The sequence below is a fragment of the Diadema setosum genome, chromosome 21, assembly GCF_964275005.1.
Source record: "Diadema setosum chromosome 21, eeDiaSeto1, whole genome shotgun sequence".
NCBI lineage: Eukaryota > Metazoa > Echinodermata > Echinoidea > Diadematoida > Diadematidae > Diadema > Diadema setosum.
Genome location: NC_092705.1, coordinates 25,388,130 through 25,407,780, shown reverse-complemented (window position 1 = coordinate 25,407,780; position 19,651 = coordinate 25,388,130). Strand labels below are relative to the sequence as shown.

Here is a 19,651-nt window from a genome sequence, read left to right as displayed (position 1 = left end):
CTCGAACATATTCTATACCATCACTGCTCCCAATGGTAAACAATACCTTTAAAGTGGTGTGGAATAGCAATTCAATATTTTTCAATTTAAACATGGCATGACCAATGTCTTTTCTGTACGTGTATACATACACATGTGCGAACATATTAGCGTTATAAAAGTAACGCTGCCCATGATGAATAACATAATATTGTTTTATTGGTTTTGACCATTTCTTATCCATTCCTCAACGTTGGATGTGACAGAATCAGGATCAAAGTCAAGCTCTTAAGTCCATGACCACCTGACCAAGACTATAGATGAGACCTTGGAGAACGATGTCGCGATGGTTACCGAGATCGACCACCTTGCTCCTCATCATCGCTGGCTCCTTCATGCTCACGTCTCTGCTATGGATGCTTAGTCTCCCTTCCATCCGCAATAAACCCAGGCAAGAAAACTTTTCGGTTGTAGTGTGATATTCCAAAGATTCGTTATTCTGAAGGTTCGGTAATCCGAAAATGAAATTAAAAAAAAAGAAGAAGAAATAAATAAATAACAAAACACTGTACAGGCATGCTAACCTGGAAACACTGAACTGCACATTACTTGAAAATGAGACCATTCTGAAGCAAATGATTTTCACACAACAATAGATATAATGTACTCTTAAATGAATCCCACAAGGATTGGAACAATCATCCCCCAGCATTCCCACTGATTCCCACTGATCAGTTACTAGCCATCCCCTTAAATTGTTTTGGTTTCGACTGGTATCACTGCGTTGTGAAAACGAGTGAACTCTCAAGTTCAAAATGCCTCAGTTATCTTATTCAAGGTCCGAGTTTGCTGGTTGTGCTGTGTTTATTATTGTCAAATTGAATATGGTGAGAAATGACACTTTGAATATCTTGACAGTCATGACAATATTGTTAGCATTGTAACTTGTAAATCTAGTTTGTGTTACTTCTTGTTCCACATTACATGTATCTGCAATGCAGAAAGACTTCCTCGCAAGTGAGGCCTTGGCCGGCAGGCGCCCTCAACGTTGATGCGTCAGCAGAACGCCCCTGTCATCCTCAGCGGAAGGTGGCGTTCCTGAAGACACACAAGACCGGGTCTTCCACCGTAGCGTCAATCTTCCAGCGGTACGGCTTCCTTAACAACCTCACCTTCCTTGTTCCCGACCAGACGCACTTCATTAACTACCGGGACAAATTCTCAGCGAACCATATCCAACACAACAGTAGCAGCGTGGCGCGGGAGAAATGGCGCGCGGACACCGGGTTCGACATGCTGACAAACCACGTCCGGTACAATCGCAGCGAGTTGGACAAGGTGTTCCACGGGGCCAAGTACGTGACAATTATGCGGGAACCGGGGGCCCAGTTCGAATCGGCGTTTTACTACTTCGAGATCTTTCGGTCGATGCCCCGCTCGAGTGAGCCGCTGAAGTTGTTCTTGTCTGAGCCCCGGAAGTACTTCGACATGGTGATGCAGACGCGGCAGTACTACAAGGACAGCATGCACAACCAACACCTGTTCGACTTCGGTATGAGTCACGACCAAACGGATGATGAGATCGCAGTACGGAGGAAGATCATCGAACTTGACGTCGAGCTAGATCTAGTCATGATTACGGAGTACTTCGACGAATCCTTGCTCCTGTTGCGAAAGTTGCTATGTTGGGAAATGTCGGATATTTTGTATTTGCCAAAAGCCACTCGCTCGCCTGATTACCGAACTGTCCTGGACGACGATCTACGGGCAAAAATTTTGTCCTGGAACAGAGGAGACGTTATTCTTTATCAGCACTTTAATAGATCATTTTGGCGGAAAGTAAAAGAGTATGGACCTAAGTTTCCTAGCGACTTGGCAGTGTTCCGCCAAAAGCTGAAGGAAACGGTCGAGTTATGTTGTAACACCAGCCGTCCGAATAAGAGTGATCGGAGAGTGGTGAGCCTTTCTTTGAAAGACAACGCATCAGAGTGGTGTCATCATTTAAACAGGCGAGACGTTGAGTTTACTGATCTCATCAGACGAACTATGATGGGTCTTGGCATGCCAACTTACAAACATACAAAACGCCAAAAAGGGAAGGAGCACAATAGTCACGGTAAACAATAATCCAGGTTGCCTTGTCTCAATTCGTTTCGCTTGTTTTAATTCGTTTGGACACCGCAATGAGACAAATCTGTCTTTGTTGACCAGCATTGGTCAGCACGCGTTGTATAGTATGGACTTCGCGTCACTCCGGCGGGAGGTTCTGAACGTTACCATGGATCTATAGTATCGGTTTCGACCTCCGATAGCATAGACTTTTCACACATAAGGAAGCTTTGCCTAAGAGTTGCTCTATATACCAAAAGCTGTTGTCGATGAAATCCTGAGGAATGGATTATACTTGCTTTGTGATGTTCATCGTTTAACGTCACCGCATGGATATGGATTTCCGGTGAAGAGAATACGGTATTATTATGATTATTAATAACATCGCGATTATCATCATTATCGTTGTTGTTATTTTTATCATTATTATCATTATTGTTATCAATATTATTATTATTATTATTATTACCCTTGTATCAGCAGCGTCTGCAATTAAACATTCGTAATAATTTTGTGTGGTTTAAAGCGTTCCATGGGCAGCTATCTGTTGGCCAACGAACTGACTATTGTTAACCCGCTTTCTTAATGTTACAGTCACATGTTTTAACTCGTGGAGCGTCGCTTGTGTTTGATGACGTCAGAGATCGGTATTGTGCGTCAGATGCTAACATAAGTGACCGCCAAAACTTTTATGTATAAAGGCCGTGTCACACCATTCCGGGCAAGCTACGCGGGCTTGTGGCGAGGAGGTAGTTTCCAGCACGTAGAAGATTTCAGCGGGCGAACAAGAATGCTTGCGATTTTCATTCATGCCTTGTCATACCGTACGGGGGAAGTTTTGCGGCTTGACTTGCGGGGAAACAAATTTACTCCCCGGAGCTCTCCGCAGTTGGTCCGCACCTGACAGTATCTAGCCTGTAGTTGCCCGAAGGTGCTCACGCAAGTCCGATTTAACCGCAGCCAAGTTTTGAGCATGACCAAAACTTTTTCCGGGTGAGTCGCGGGAATGCCCGTAGAGGTCCACGCAGAACGCCAGTAGGAGGCCCTTAGCGGCAGCATTTCCCAGGCAACTCCCACGCAGGTACTTCGCAGTCCCGTATGCAGCCAAGATAATGAAATTCTGTGGGATTTCAGCCATTCCATTAGAGGAATTCCTTCACTGAGTTGTCAGCCCCCACGCGACTGGTACAAAGGTCACACAGTATACACAGTATACAAGTATAATTTAAGTAGAACGCGTCCAGCAAGTAAGACACATGCGTTGACTAGCTCAAATCCTTTTCCGCCCTCAGGAATGTCTGGTATGCTAGAAAATTCCTACACGTGACAAGCCCAAGTAGCTTGCCCGGAAAGGTGTGACAGGGCCAAATCACGGTTGCGGGTAAAAAAATATGCGTGCGCACCTCCGGACGACTACGGTTGAGATACATGCTAGGTACTGTCATGTGCGGATCATCTACGGGGACCTCCGGGTAGTCAAAATTGTTCTTTTCAAGTCGCACGCAAGGCTTGCCCGGAAAGGTGTGACACGGCCTTTACACCGTGGTTTAGTGGATAAGGTTCTGGATTTCTAAAGAAAAGGGTTGGGGTTCGAATCCTGCCCGATGCGCTCATCCTTGCACAAGATGTTTTGCCCACAATGTCCAGATGTATGAATGGGTTCGTGCCTGCAGTGGCAATGCAGGCTTAATGATAATGGCAGGGCCCTCTGGTAGGGCAGAGGTAACCTTGAAGCTATTACCCTTGGAGATTAGGACCATGTTATTATGACTATTAGTGGTACAGTAGTACATCTGTAGTGTTATTAACAATGTGCATTGAAATAAAACATTTTGTTCAAAGTTGCTACTTTGAATATTCAATAAAACTGTTTCGTAGTGATGTAAATGACATACAGTTTACCAAAGATATGAAATGTAAGCATTGTGTGAAGCGTAACACGGCTCAATTCATAAGGTAACTTTGTTATAAAGAGTCAAGTAAAACAAATAAAACTGAAAGCACAGCAAAAATAGCAAGTTATTTAATATTGCATAGTTTCATATTCTTGATACAAAACCGAGACAAAGGTCAGAGAAACATATCCAAATAGGTGAAAGGATAAATCATCATCTCTCAATTCTCCAACTGGTGTGTCCGTTAAATATTGAAGAAATAATTTTGATCTATCATTTAGCAACTAGTTCCCCCCCCCCACTAGATTTTCTATATTTTCACAACGATTAGATGGGAGTCTTCTTTACTCCGACAGTCGTGGATGAGTGATGCTTTGTTTATTTGGGTTTTTTTTTTTCTTAGAATTGTGTGCAGGACATTGAAATCATCACTTGGTCGAAAAAGCATTGTAAATGTTGTCACGAATTAAACTGTTTTGTGAATATGAATTATGCGACACTGTCAAATGTACAATAACTTTGATAATGATAGTGATTTCATAAACATCATTGTCATTTTGTTAGCTAGAATTTACTCCAGCAAAGCCAGCTTGAGTGACGTTCCACATTAAGCAAGTGAGTACATAGATGTTAATGATTAGACGACAAAGGACTAAAAGTCAAATAAAGGTGTCATAATTTCTTAAGATTATTATCCATTGTCGTTTCCTGTACGTTCAAATTCGGTTGTTTGATGCGGTGGAGTGACTTCGGTCAAACGATTTCAAAAACAAATATGAACAATATGCGAAAATGATATTGTCACAGACCTGCATATCTATGAGCAAATATGGTCATGCTGCTAAACGTTCCTAGTTGGTTCAAACTAACACTACATATACTCTCTGTGGGAAAGATATAATATGTGTACATGTATGTAATTGCTAATCTGCTCCATTTTCTCTTTCTCTTCTTCTTTGAGCATTTCAGAGTCTTGTCTAACCGCAGTTTCTTTCCACAGCATCCTGCTTTCGCAATTAGTGTACATATCAAAGTACATCAAAATAATGCGGAGGATAGCCCAAATTCAGTGATATTTTCAGAATAACACTGTTCTTCCTTAGGATCCTTAAAGTACAGTTTACCAATAACAAAAAAAAAAACAACAACAACATACACTTGTACTTCATTCTTGAGAGGAAACAGAAACAGAAACAAAAGCAAAAACAACACTTAAAAAAACAAAAACAAAAAACAAACGAATTACACTGAGCGATATTCCAAGGTTATATTCATGGTTTCAAAATAGTCATATTCATGATAAATGAAAAAAAAAAAATATTCATGGGTAAATTCGTTCAAAATAATCATTAAGTAATATTTTAAAGGATCTCAAAGTTGTAGCATTTCCTATTTAGGTAGTATGCTATAACCTGAACCCGCCTTGTAAAATACAAATATGTTCTTTTGCAGCTATTTGTTTTACGTGTGGATAAATTCAAATATTGATTAGACCGTAGTGCATACCTTTAGATGTTTTGTATATGATGTTTTCAGTCAAATAATTTGGAGTAAAACAATTTGGAGTGTGGGGTCACTGGTAACATTGTATTATGAGCATGCAGCTTAAGAGATTTCAACATGAAAAAACATAAATGACCTTGATTCTCTTTTGATCATCAATAACCTGGCAAGGAAGCTGAAGATTGTAATTATATATATATATATATATATATATATATATATATATATATATATATATATATATATATATTTGTTTTTACAATTCTAGGCATGCTAAAATCACGGCGTTTTAAAGCAGAACATAATAATTAATGGCAACTGCACACATGATCAACATGCCAATAAGATACGCCAATTTCAGATTAAATGCCCATAAAAGTAAAATTTTCTCGGCTAATTTCACTGATTTCAACTTAACATTTCAGACAGTCATACGGGGAATTGTCAACGACAGCACAATTAAAAACCCAAAATAAAGAAATGCAGGCATTAGATATTTAAAACTACGGTCATGATTTTGTCAATGGAATATGCTTGGAAAAGTATTTCAAAATTTCCCTGGCTTCCTATTCGCGAACGTTCGTGTATTGATGTTTGGTATTTAAGTATCGAATTTCGTTTTAGCCAGTGGTTCAACACTCTAAAAAATTCCGAGTCAGAACTGACCCGGAACTGGGTCCGTTGGGGTCACACACCGTTCCGGGTCAAAAAATGACTTGGAATTTGGTCATGAAGACCCCGAATGGGGTCACCCTGACCCAATTCATGACTCTGAATGGGTCATACAAATATCTGACCCCATTCCTTGTCATTTCTGACCCGGAACGGTATGTGACCCCAACGGACCCAGTTCCGGGTCAGTTGTGACCCGGATGTTTTAAGAGTGAACCACTCCTAGACGGTGACACAACATTTGCTCCTGCAACAATTGCTCCAGTCTTATTTTCTCCAGGGACTTGGGGTTAGGGTTGTGATAGGGTTTTAGGTTCAGTTTGATGTGAGTATTAGGATTATGGTTAGGGTTATGTTTGTGGGTAGAATATTTATGTTTGGCTTAGTGTGCAGATATTTCATGGGAGCAGTTGTCGCCGGAGCAAATGTCATGGAACCCTCCCAGACATACTTGCCCAGATGCCTGGCACGCCCCCCTCCAAAAAAAAAACAAAAAACAATAATAATAATAATAATAATGCAGATGAATTGAATTGAATTGAATAAAATTGAATTGAATTACTGAAACTGCACTGGTCTTACACTTGAAACACAGTGAACAGTTCCAGCTGTTTATTTTCATATTTCACATCAAATATAATCTGTAGATGTACTTAACAAAAAAGAAACAAACAAATTAACAAAATAGAAAATATGATATAAGGTTTGTCATGACAAGAAAGTGTGTCAGCATAAATATGTACATAAAAGACAATTCTCTATAACATGTGAAACACGATGGAACCGCAGAAGCAAAGCTTGCAACCGTGTGTTCCAGGAAAAAAAAAAGTATTAATGTAAATTCGTTTTGCAATGGAGATAGGACACAAAGTACTAATGACGAAACTATTATGAAAGCTAAAATAGCAAGGTACAAAGAGCAGAAGAAGAAAAAGAAAAGAGAAAGAAAAGGGGAAAAAGAGAGAAAAGAAAGAGAATAAGTACTGATTGATAAAAAATAGCATAAAAATACACAGGTATACGAGCAAGACCTATCTACGATCAGTTTCATAACGAGGTCAAAGTATGAGTACGAACTTCCATTCTTGAAAACGAAAATGATACTTTTTTTTCTTTTTTTTTAAAGACCTTCCATGCCTAAAGGTCGACTGGTGCAAACTTGAATGGAAATATTTTCCCAATAAATAGGATGAATTTGTCACAAACTTGAATGGCACGAAAGACTTAAAACTTCTTAACAGCGAATTTGAACCAAGCAAAAAGGTAAGTGAGGAGAGCATGAATTCGAATGAAATTCTGATGAAATCTGGCGGGAAAATCAATGTCCACTTCCTTCCCCTCCTTTTTTTTCCTTTTTGTTCATGGTGACAAGACAACCTGATGTGATTCAGAGCAGTTGTGTCCGTATTCTAACGGAAATGACGATATTCTCAATAAAGACTTACTATTTATCAAAACCATTCGGTCTTTCCGCTTTTGACATCTGATACGGTCTTCGGACTCTTCCTGGAATAGATATTCGATATTTGTATTTTGTATAAGGTTTTTTTCTTTCCTAGTAAGGTTTCGAAAGTTGATCTTTATTTAAAGAGATGTATGTTTACATGAAGCAGTTGGGCAAGGGTAGAATTTAATCGGAGCCTTGACGAACGGCTCCGATGAGTCATTCGTCGTGTCTGCGTTGTAGTAGTAGGTTTTGCTCTTGTCTTCTTACACTTTGAAACCTATATTTTTATCACGGTAAGACGTCGTGTCGGAGACATAAAATACTGTACATGTATACAATGTACTACCAAATAGATATACTATTACTGCTACTACTACTACTACTGCTACTACTACTACCACACACTCACTCACGCACACACACACACGCCCGCGTACATGCATACACACACGCGTACATGCATACACACACTCAAAATAACTTTTCCCTTAATCGAAATGCATGGTTACTTTTTAGCGAAAAGGTTCTAGGCAAAATGATTTGGCTTGGGTATTTCCACTTTTATTGGCTAACCTTTGTGCAAAGAAGAGTGATCTATTGGTTAATGCATGAGTAAGCACACATCAAAGACAAAATTATCATCTGCACTTTTCAATAGTCACAAAAGTCATGGGGGGTGATTGTAATGATGTGTATTCATAAAAATGACTGGTTCCCGACAATACGCGAAGTTTACATTCTAAATCCGCAATTTTCCTTCTGTTTTTCATTCATGCATGCTTACAGCTTTATCGTTGCACATCATGTTTCAGGTTGGCGATGATCAATCGGGTAAAATAGTTCAACATGTGTAACAGAGATTTGATTAAAACCAAATCTGAAAATATGGAATTTTCAAGTGAAAGTTTTCACGAAGCAGGGATGCTATAAATTATTACATCTTAGTAACAACCATATTTCATGCAAATTAGATAAGGAGATGATGTTACGGCCTCACTAGTCTCTTGTGTCATCTTGGGCCGCTTCCATGATATACTGCTAATAGACAGATGTTAGATTTGACACCATGCATGGGTGTTAAATCTAACACCGATCAAGTGTCAATAGACCAGTGTCAAAATGTCAATAGACACCAACAGGTGTAGAAAGTATGCTGTGATGGTGTTGAAAAGTGTTCACCTGGCATTTCGTTGGTGTTAATTTGACACTGTAGTTGGTGATATTTTTGACACTGTGCTGGAGTTAATTCAACAATGACGCTGCATGGTGTTGATTTGATAATGCTGGTGTTCATGTCAATGGTATAACAATGGCATAATGGTATAACAATGGTATAACTCCCAAGTGATAATAGGAGACCACACCAACTGGTGTTACTGTGGTGTAAATGTGTTCACAACTTTCTTTCTTTTTGTTTTTTTAGAAATCAAGCACTTTATCTGAAAGTTCTCTTTTGTTTTGTTGAAGTTCAAAATCAACAAGAAGAACAATTACTAATTGCCTATCTAAAAAGTGACGTCCACCTGAAATGTTAAATCAAAAATGAGCACCGGGAATTTAACACCAGCTGGGTGTTTCATATTATTATTTTTTTGACTTTTTGACTTTTTGCAGTGCACACACCTAGTTATCGTATATCCATTCGTGAAATGGACATACGACGTATTAATATGAGACCACTCACACAAGATTATCGTATTTGCATACAACGTATGGATGTATAGTTACGATGTATTGGTGTATTAGCATTCAGACGCAAGGCCCCGATGTTCGTATACGCTCATCGTTTGGTGTTTTTTTTTTTTTTTTTGTTTATGTTTTTGTTTTTTGCTTTGTTTTTTGGCCGCCCAGGAAGCACAAAGTATTATAGCAACCACCGAGGTTTTATTAGGGAAGTTCATCATCATTTGAAAGTTATCACCGAGATCATGGAGACAAACGAGATCTTTCTTCGAAACAACTTTTTGTATCTGTCACGAGACACAGACAATCGTGTTTTAAAGTTAGATTATTACACTTGATATCAGATTTACATTATATGAAAGTAAAATGTAAGAGGTTGGCTTGGTCGGACAATAGGATGTGCTTGATATACATCTATATCGCACCACCAAGGACGTATCACCACAAAGGGGGTTGTGTCTCGTTTCCTTCCGGTGTTTCCATCACAAGGAAATCAATAGCAGAGAACCAGTATCTGTGGTTTTGTACAATCTTCTTTATCAAAATCCGAGATATAAGTTGTCCACGAATCCTGGGCAATGAAATCCTGAAATTCGACCCGCGAAAAGAAATTCTGATACACACATGTAGTTTAAATTACAAATTAAAAGTCCTTGCTCACTTTCGGGGAATGAACCGAAGAAACAAAAAGAAAAAAAAGAAGAAAAAGGAAAAGAAAATGTCATACAATGGGCCACTCCCCTGAATGTAATATCCACATCTTGAGAAATTACCCTCAAGACCTTTGGAATAGATTATCGGAAAGTACCTGGCCTGAATAAATAGTAAATTCATTCTAGTTTTCAATTTTCCCACATGCTTGTGTAACTTTTTATGCCTCCACCCGAAGGGTGCCGGAGGCATCATGTTTTCGGGTTGTCCGTCCGTCCGTCCGTCCGTCCGTCCGTCCGTCCCCATTCGTTTACGCGATGGCTTGAGTAAAATTGAACGGAATTTGACCAAACTTGGTCCAAGTATGAAGTATGATGAGGCAATTACTTAATTAGATTTTGGGTGAAATCGGCCAGAGGTCAAAGGTCAAAAAACAAGGTCAAATCATGAAATTGTATCCGTTTGCGCGATAACTCAAGACTGGATTAAGCAAATTTCACCAAACTTTGTGCAAGGATGACGTATGATAGGGCAATCACTTGATTAGTTTTTGAGTGAAATCTGCCAAAGTTCAAAGGTCAAAGGTCATGGTCAAATCCTAAAATTTCTTTGTTTACGCGATAACTCAAGACTAGATGAATCAAATTTCCCCAAACTTGGTCCAAGGATGAGGTATGATGGGGCAATTAATTCATTAGATTTTGAGTGATATCGGCAAGAGGTCAAAGGTCAAGAGGTCAAGGTCAAATGCTCCAAATTTCACTATTTCCCCATCTATGTAATGCCTGAAGGTATTTTCTTGAAACTTAGTATATACCTGTTCTACCAAATAAAGATTCTCCAGAGAGAGAGTTTCAGGTCATGAGGTCAAAGGTCAAGCGGTCAAAGGTCAGGGGAAAATGTTAAAATTTCACTTTTTTTCTCCATATCTCGCAAATGGGTTCAAGGTATCTTCATGGAACTTGGTACGTATGCATGTACTGACTTGCAGTGATTATGTAGGAAATTCATGGTTCATGGGTCAAAGGTCAGGGGGTCAAAGGTAAAGTTCATTTCACTATTTCCCTTTTATGCAACGCTTGCATGATTTTTCTTGAAACTTAATATATGTGTTACCTAAATGGAGATTCTCTGGGAAAAGGTCAAAACTGAAGTGTCAGTGCTCCATATCTTGAAAGTGACTCAAGATATCATGAAACTTAGTACATTTTATCCATGTTCTACCTGACAGTCATTCTCTTGGGGATTTTTGAGTCATAGGGTCAGAGGTCAAGAGTCAAAGGCCAGGGTGAAATTCAAGAAATTTTCTATTCAATACTGAAATTACACTTTTTCTTCATACATGTACCTTGAAAATTACTCAGTGCATAAACTAAAGTCAAAATCGTCAAATCCGAAAATACATGTACCTGCGCTCTTTAATAGACAATATAGTAAACCTAGTTCAAGGGAAGTGAACATTCAATACATTTGTTACAAGCCTGTCACTTTAATATTTTACCAGGTATATATATGAAACTGTCATCACACATTGTCAAGAGATTGTACTATAGACGCATTAGGAGAACCATGCATCATGGCGGAGGCATACCAGTCGTCATACGACATTTCTACTTTTTTTTTTTTAAATCGACAATGTTTGACAAATTTGATATTTACAAATACATACTGTATTTATTTCATAAAAAAATCTACGCCATAATGTGTTGTTAATGTTGTTTTATGTAAGCTTATACTTTATATGATATAAAACAAAAGTATAGATTTGCAAAGTTTCATTTTTTGAAGAGTGATTTTGTCATCACCTCATAGAAATTAATTTGATTTAATTTGATTTAATTTCTTCGTCTAATTTTTGTTACGAAAGATAACATGGCCTTGTCACACGATCAATATCCAAATTTAATTACACATAACATCAATGGAGATTATGTTTTATCTTTACTCAATTATTGTTACAAAGAACTAAACTCTCAAAGTGCGTGTTATTTCCGCTATGTAATCTATGTAATAACATATTGTAAAGAATGTACACATGCAAAAACCTTCCAAATGAAATAAAGAAATGAGAAAACATGTTGATAATTTCAAAATGTAAAATGCGTAAATGTGTAAACATATATCTTCTGTCCACATTTGACGAAATCTTTCTCGTTTCTGTGTGTCTGATTTTAGTTTGCTTATTAAAGAGAACGAGTACGCGGGGTGGTACAGAATTTCAAGAACACGGAACTACAAGAATATTATGAAACTTGTGCCCCTCCTTATTTCTAACTTCCAGACGTTTGCATTATTCTTTTCCATTCACTTTCATTTCTTCAATTCATATAACTATAGCATGATACAAAAAGAGCACTCAAGTTTGAAACATAACACTGTATGCATGAATAGCATAATTACTTCGGCGATGGCGATATAATTGCCAAGAAAAGATATATATATATACATATATACCTTCTATTGTTATTGAATATGTCCAAAGTACTGTTCCTAAACTAAAAGAAATCTAACCAAATGGATATAGCTTGGAAAGTAAAACATGACATTCAATTACCGGTGATATATATGAGCAGAGGATTCTATGTGTGTCCACGAAGTTTTTGTAGGTATAGATTTCTATGGAAAGAAAAACTACAGATAGAGCTGGAAAAGTTGCGCAAGAGGGACAAAGTTTCTTGTGCATACAAAAATGAATACAGTAAAACGTACTATCATTATTATAAATATCTTATAAGTCAAGGCTACCATTCTATGTACATTTTTTATTTACTCAGTAGACTGGTCAGCAAATTAATGATTCAGTTCAGTTCAGTTCAGTTCAGTTCAATTCAGTTCATTTCATATTTCCATTTTCTCGATGAAATTAGAAAATAATTGACAGTAATTCAACAAGTAAGAATACAAAATGTATACAACCATACATGTCTTTTGATTGAAGAATAAAAAAAAAATACTGAACACAAATGTATATGGTCATGTCATGACATGAAGGCGTCACAAGGAAATAGCAGGAATATGATGGGGCCTATGATACATAAAAGCTATAACGCTTTTAAATTATTGTAGGTCCCAAAATTCATCGGCTTGTAATTATACGGAGAACGGATATGTTAATCTTGACCAAATAAAGTTATTCCAGTACAAAAAACCCCAACAATATAAGGAATGAACTAACAGAACACATATATACAGCTGTACCAGACTGTACAGATTTCTCCATGTTTGAAAAAAAAATGCTATATGTTATATATCGTTACCAATAAATAACGTAGTGCTGAGAATGAATGCAAGAGACGGGGAATATTAAAAGAAAGTTGCTAAAAGCCTGGTAGGTTGTATCTACTAAGTAATAATTGTTTTAAATTTGCGTTTCAAGGTGAATAGGGATAACGAAGAAGCGATATCTTGAAAGAGGTCATTCCAGTATCTGGGTCCAGCAAAGTCCATAATATAATTGTTTTCTTTGCAAAAATAGTGCGAGTATATGGGGAGGGTGATAGGAGTGATAATCTTGGAAACTGTAGCATAATTGGTAAACTAGTGTAAAGTTGTGTACTTCACTATGATGGAAAGCATACTGGTAGAAAAGCAAACACCACATAAATGGATGTAGCTGACTTCAAAGCTGCCAATTGTATTTGTATGCCTGTTTGTATTTATTTGTAAAGTGCATATTTGTACATATGTTTATAATTGATAATGTTTACAAATGGGTTTTTTTACTGATAAAGCTGGTTCTGGATGCATACGCTGGTAGTAAATGAAGGCTTCGAGCCTCTGTGATTAAATTTGCCTTTTCCTCCCTTGGCAACCAATAACAATGATAATGATACTAGAGCATCATACCACAAGTAATGTGCTTTCTAAACATTGACGGGTTAAACAGGTATATACGTTACTGTCAATCATAAGAATGCCAAAGAGTGAAGGTAACAGTGAGGCAAGTTGGATAGCAGCTTTCGAAATTCAAACTCTGCTTTCATAATCTGCCATGTACATTTAATACTAATACAAGGACTGAAAGTAATTATAAGAGCTTTCACGGACAGAGTTACACAGTTGATGTAATTGATACAATTGAAACTCTTAACAACAGTTATTGTACCATTGCGAATTTCTTCGGGAAGTTTAGCAGATGTGCATTGCATGTGGCAATTGTTCCCTGTTCAAGTGAATAGAGAAAGAGAGGGGGGGGGTGGGGAGAACCATTTTTCATTTGTCTATCCAATTATCTATTTATTCATTAATTCAAGTGTACAATTATTCATTATTTTATTTACATATTTTATTCAAATACTATTATCTGTACATATTCCTCACAGCTTGCCTTCGTTTTCGTATTGATTTTCAGTCTACCTGCAAATCATCTTTCTTCACTGATAAAGGATCTGACTTGAGGAAGATCCGTTATTTCCTTCTGCAATTACTTTTTCCCAAAAACTTCAGCCATCATTAATAGTAGAAATGTTGAAACTATATATGTTTCTGATAGAATTTCCTTCTTGGGAAAGTTCAACCGCAAATGAGACGAGAATGTAATGCATTTTGAATGTGGAGTTCCCCTATGTAGTCTTGTCATTGCTGCGCATAGCGAAGAAAAAAAAAAGACGAAACCCGTCCGGCAAAAACGACGTCAGATTGGACTTTTCTTTTCGAGTTAGCAAGGGAAGTTTGGCTCTCGCACGTTTGGGGATTTTACACGTCAACTCGATGTGCCTATCTTACTCTCTCTCTCTCTCTCTCTCTCTCTCTTCCCCTCTACCCTTTTCTTTCTCCCTCTCTCTCACTCTTCCATCTTCTGTCTGTGTCTCTCCTCCTCTCCCTCCTCCTTCTTTGTCATTTCTCTTCTTCTTCTTCTTTTTTTTATTTGACCAATATTTCAAAATGTCTCTTGCAGTCTGTTTGCAATCTACATTTGATTTCATGTATAAATGGATGTGGAATGGCAAGTTCAAATCAGACGACTATTTTTTGTCTTTGTCGATCTTTTATTTTTCTTTCTTCTTAATATAAACAATATACAAATTAATTCATGACAAAATATCACAAATTTCATTATAACAACATAAATTCCACATTGTTAATGTTTGGAATGAAAAAAAAAATGTATGTAAACAAAAAAGAAAAGAGACAAACACAAAACATATGCAATGCTCCGCCAACACACACACACACACACACACACACACACACACACACACATGAATATATTGATATGAACATAATACATACTTGATTTGATTTGATTTGATTTATTCATTCTCCGTATGGCATCATTTACATTTTTTTTTCAACATAATCAAACATAATGATATGCAAATATGAAACTCATTATAGCTAGTTTCAACAATTTCAACAATTTTGATTACAAATACATTTAAGACAAAATTACAATACATGTGTTATGAATTACCATACAGAACGGTCGCCAATAATAAGCTATAAGCTTGACCCTTTGGCAACCGATAATACAATACGTTAATGCAATAAAAGAAGGGGGTCCAACATGATGCTCGTGGGTTAGGGGGATAATAGGAGAGACAGAAAGAGCAGGAAAAAGAAGGTGATAGAAACCTTCCGACACCTACCAGGCTTGCCAGATCAAACTCACAGTAAATACATACAGGTGTACATATGATTATAGATTACAGTGAAGTATAGATTGCAGATACTTGTGTGTGTGTATGTGTATGTGTGCTTTGTTCGTCAGTTGATAAAGAATATGAACTGTCATAAAACTCTTTCAATAAATATTGTGTCAATCAAGGGGCATACTTCTCCGTTATCAATGACAGGAATATCTAGCACACAAGATGATGATAACGATCTAGGGAAACCAATGAAGACATCAAGTTTCAAAATAGCCACAAATTGAAGTACCACTGGAAAAACCACTTTGTCTTGTCAAATGCAAAGCTTCATATTCCTTCTCGCATTCAAAATTGTGTAATTGTGCGTATCATGTGTGGCGATATTGCTGCTCTCCCGACATTTCGGCATGTGTATTAAATAACCTGCTGCAGCAACTCGTCAACACGCGCGGAAATGACTTCGCGAACCATTCGACAGATCGCGGTGAGCGTAACGTGCGACGCTAAAAATAGGCCGGGGATTCCCTAAAAGTGAAAGTGTGCCCTGCGTACGCGGTCGGTGTGTCGTAATCAACTTTCATCACAGAGATCTGCTGGAGCAAATTACCCCCGCCGTGTTTGAGTATAAATATGGATACATTTCTCGCATCTCGCCAGAAGAGTTGAATCTCTTAACGAGTCTCACACATTGTTGAGCTTTGTGTAAGGTATTTCTTCTTTTGTTGTTGTGGCGTCTGTCTCCGAGGCTAATAGTGAGCTCAGTAAAGGTTGAAGTGGGTTCGACTTTTGTATTTCTAAACGCATTTCTAATCGATCTCTTTGCAACTCATCGAGTTAAATCGGCGCTGAAACGTTCGTATTCATATTTTCTAGCGTCTATCTGAGATCGAAATACCCAAAATGACGAGCAAGAAATTGATCCACGTCTTCGAAAACCCTCAACACGCCGAAGTCAGCGAGCACAAGATCGCAAGGAGCGACGTCGAGCGACTGGCGATGCTGCGAGAGAGGGCCGAGCGAGAGTCTGGGAACTGCGGATGGCGGGAATTCCTCCAGATTTTCGCCTTTTTACTCATCGCCTGCTCATTTTCGGCAGCATTTTACAAGTAAGGGAGATCATCTTTATCTACCTGTTCTATGACAGTGAGCTTGCTTTGACGAATTATATTGATCTTCTGCACCTAAAGATTATTTCTCGTCGAAAAACTCTCTCTCCTTCTGAACTGAGCCTCAACCAAAAAAAGTTAGATAACGGAGATTCATATATGTATATATGTATATATATATATATATCTATATATATGCAAAACAATGTGGGAATAGGTACAAATATAATCAATAATGTCTTCTTTTTTTAGATTACCTTTGAAACAATTTCAGTGCCGAATATATTTGTTTTGATTTTCCGAAATTGTTTCTTTTTTCCATTGTAAGTGTGCGTTTGTGAACAGCAGTCTCTGTTCACAAAATTTGACGTTTGCTTCAAATGAAAAGTACAAATTCCTTTCTCTTGTTACTGATATAATATGTTCAGGGTAGTAATATTCCCCCTCTTTTCTGAAAGAGGTAAGTCAAGTGCTTTTTCATTATGTTAGAAAATGAAAATGATATAATGTAAAATTGTCTTTACTTTTTTTTTAATACTATCATTTTTTTTTAATACTATCAGAAAGAATAATTGTTGCAGTATCAACTAGTCGATGGAAAGATGCACTGAGAAAGGAAAGAAAAAAGAAGAAGAAGGAAATACACGAACCGGGGAAATAGAGTCGAAGTATGATAGAAGAAGGAAATACACGAACCGGGGAAATAGAGTCGAAGGCCTTCTTGATTTTTCGAAGGCCTTCGACACAATTGACCACGATATTTTGATTTACAAGCTACGACATTATGGAATACGTGGGAAGGCTTTGGACTGGTTTCGAGATTATTTATCAAACAGAAAACAATTTGTGAGTATAAATGGCCGTGATTCTCAGTTAAAGTTAATTTCATGTGGTGTTCCACAGGGCTCCTTACTAGGCCCACTATTGTTCATTTTGTACATTAACGATCTTCCCAGTTCCTCGCCAATTCTTTCCTTTATATGTTTTGCTGACGACACCAATCTGTTTTTTACACACAGAGTTCCTTATACTCTTGTGAACACAGTGAATAAAGAACTTAAATCTGTGCAATCTTGGATATACGTCAACAAATTGTCACTTAATATTGATAAAACTCATTGTATGCTTTTTAGCAATAGTCTTAAAACCCTTCCTTTTCATATTAAGTTTAATGAAACTGAATTAAATCAAGTCAGTAGTATAAAATTTTTAGGGCTTTTTATTGATAGTGATTTATCTTGGAAATCCCACGTTAGTTATTTAAGTAATATTCTTTCTAAAAATACGGGTGTTCTTAATAAACTTAAGAGTGTTTTTCCAAGTCAAATTCTGCTTAATCTTTATTCTACTTTGATTACTCCATACCTTAATTATGGTATTCTTGTGTGGGGGAATGCAACTAGAAATCTTCTTGATATACTGTTCCGTATTCAAAAACGTGCCATCAGAAATATCAACCATGTCGGATATTTGTCCCACACGAATGATTTATTTTTGAAAAATAAAATACTGAAAATATCAGATCTGTTCAGTTACAACGTCGGCATATTTATGTACAAATTTTCTGCCAACGAGTTACCGGATGTTTTTACTCGCATGTTCAGAAAAAACTATTTGATTCATAATTATCCTACCCGCCAAAGTGACGCATTTCACCTTCCACGTACTCGAACAATTTTCGCTAAAAAAACGATAAAGTATACGGGCCCTAGATACTGGAATGACCTCTCCCCCGAAATAACAAGCTGCTCGTCTTTATATTCCTTTAAACGTAAATTGAAAGAGTTTTTATTGAGTGCATATTTTGCAGACACTGAACAGTCGTAATGTCTTATGTAATACTGTGGTATGTTATTGTCCAATCAAACATTTTGTCAACACGTTGCAGATTCCATTTAGGGTCTTGCCATCAGGCTCTCTGAATTCATCATTAGCAATTCCACATTCTACTTCGTTTCCCTCTCTTCCTCTTTCCCTCTACCCCTCTCTAAACTTCTATGCAGAGCTTGACGGCAGGCACCAAATGGCTTAATAGCTGTACATGTTACTTTTTGTGTCTTACTGATCATATCCTGGTGAAAGTTTTAATGCAACAATAGGTTATAGTATATATACCAAAGTAGGCTGTATAATAATGATGGCTCGGTCACAGTAAGTTTGCATAGTGTATAATGTATAGTTTGTTTGTTTTCTTCTTCTGCTTTTTCTTCTTCTTTTTTATTACATAAAATTTGGCAACCTACATCATCATTCTGGTCTTATCTTCTATCCGTTCTCCGTTTCTTTTTCACAAACACTGATTACTCGGGGCTTACAGCCAAACAAGCTAGCTTTCATGTAGGTCCCGTCATACTTCTCTTTGATCAACCCCATTTCGATTTCGATTTTGACCAGTTATCATTACATGTCATTACTGTGTTATCACCTTGTATATTGTTTGTTTTCTGCACATTGTTCACAAGGTAAAAGAACTTGTCTGGTTTCTGTTGTAATGTTCATGAATGAGAAGTATGAAAATAAAATGAATTGAATTGAATTGAATTGAATTGTTCAAGGGTGACGTCACGAAATGTTGTAGTCGTCTTATCCAGCGACGGCTGTAGGGGGAATCTTTGAAAATTCATGACTTTTTAACATGTTGAACGGACAGTCCGCTTTTCCTCAAACTTCTCTGATGAGTTCTACAAATATTGTTACATTCCTACCCCTCCAGAGAGAAAAATTCATTCCACTTTTCCCCCGTAAGAACTGCATTTGCTCTTAAAACAATAATACACACAGGTCCGACGTTCTGGAATAGCCTTGACTCTAACATCACTGAATCGTTATCACTGAATTGTTTTATACGCAAACTAATAAAAAATACTTGTGCAGGCTTATGTCTAATCACAAAACATGCAATTTTATTCGAACTTCTTCTTCTTTATCAGATTCGTTGTTTATTCAGTATTCCGGGTTTGCTTTTCACTCTTTTTACTGAGTCGTTTATGTCAAGGATATTCCTGAATTAATGAA

The 19,651-nt window shown here is 37.4% G+C and overlaps 2 protein-coding genes across 2 annotated transcripts in view; both read left to right on the top strand.

Moving 5' to 3' along the window:
• Positions 1 to 317: 317 nt before the first annotated feature.
• LOC140244434 (galactosylceramide sulfotransferase-like) lies at positions 318 to 2,106 on the top strand. Its single transcript, XM_072324074.1, has 2 exons — positions 318 to 430; positions 981 to 2,106. The coding sequence occupies exons 1-2, from the start codon at positions 318 to 320 to the stop codon at positions 2,104 to 2,106; spliced, it is 1,239 nt and encodes a 412-aa protein (XP_072180175.1).
• A 14,324-nt stretch (positions 2,107 to 16,430) lies between these two features.
• Positions 16,431 to 19,651, top strand: part of LOC140244433 (uncharacterized) — an 8,529-nt gene continuing 5,308 nt past the window's right edge. The window contains exon 1 of the mRNA XM_072324073.1: positions 16,431 to 16,636. Coding sequence (XP_072180174.1) covers positions 16,431 to 16,636 — 206 coding nt within the window. The remainder of the gene's footprint in view (positions 16,637 to 19,651) is intronic.

Bases quoted from the DNA above. Each gene is read 5' to 3' on its own strand.
- LOC140244434 (XM_072324074.1), top strand. From the start codon at position 318: ATGTCGCGATGGTTACCGAGATCGACCACCTTGCTCCTCATCATCGCT. The intron at 431-980 runs GCAAGAAAACTT...TCTGCAATGCAG, and splicing joins TCCATCCGCAATAAACCCAG to AAAGACTTCCTCGCAAGTGA.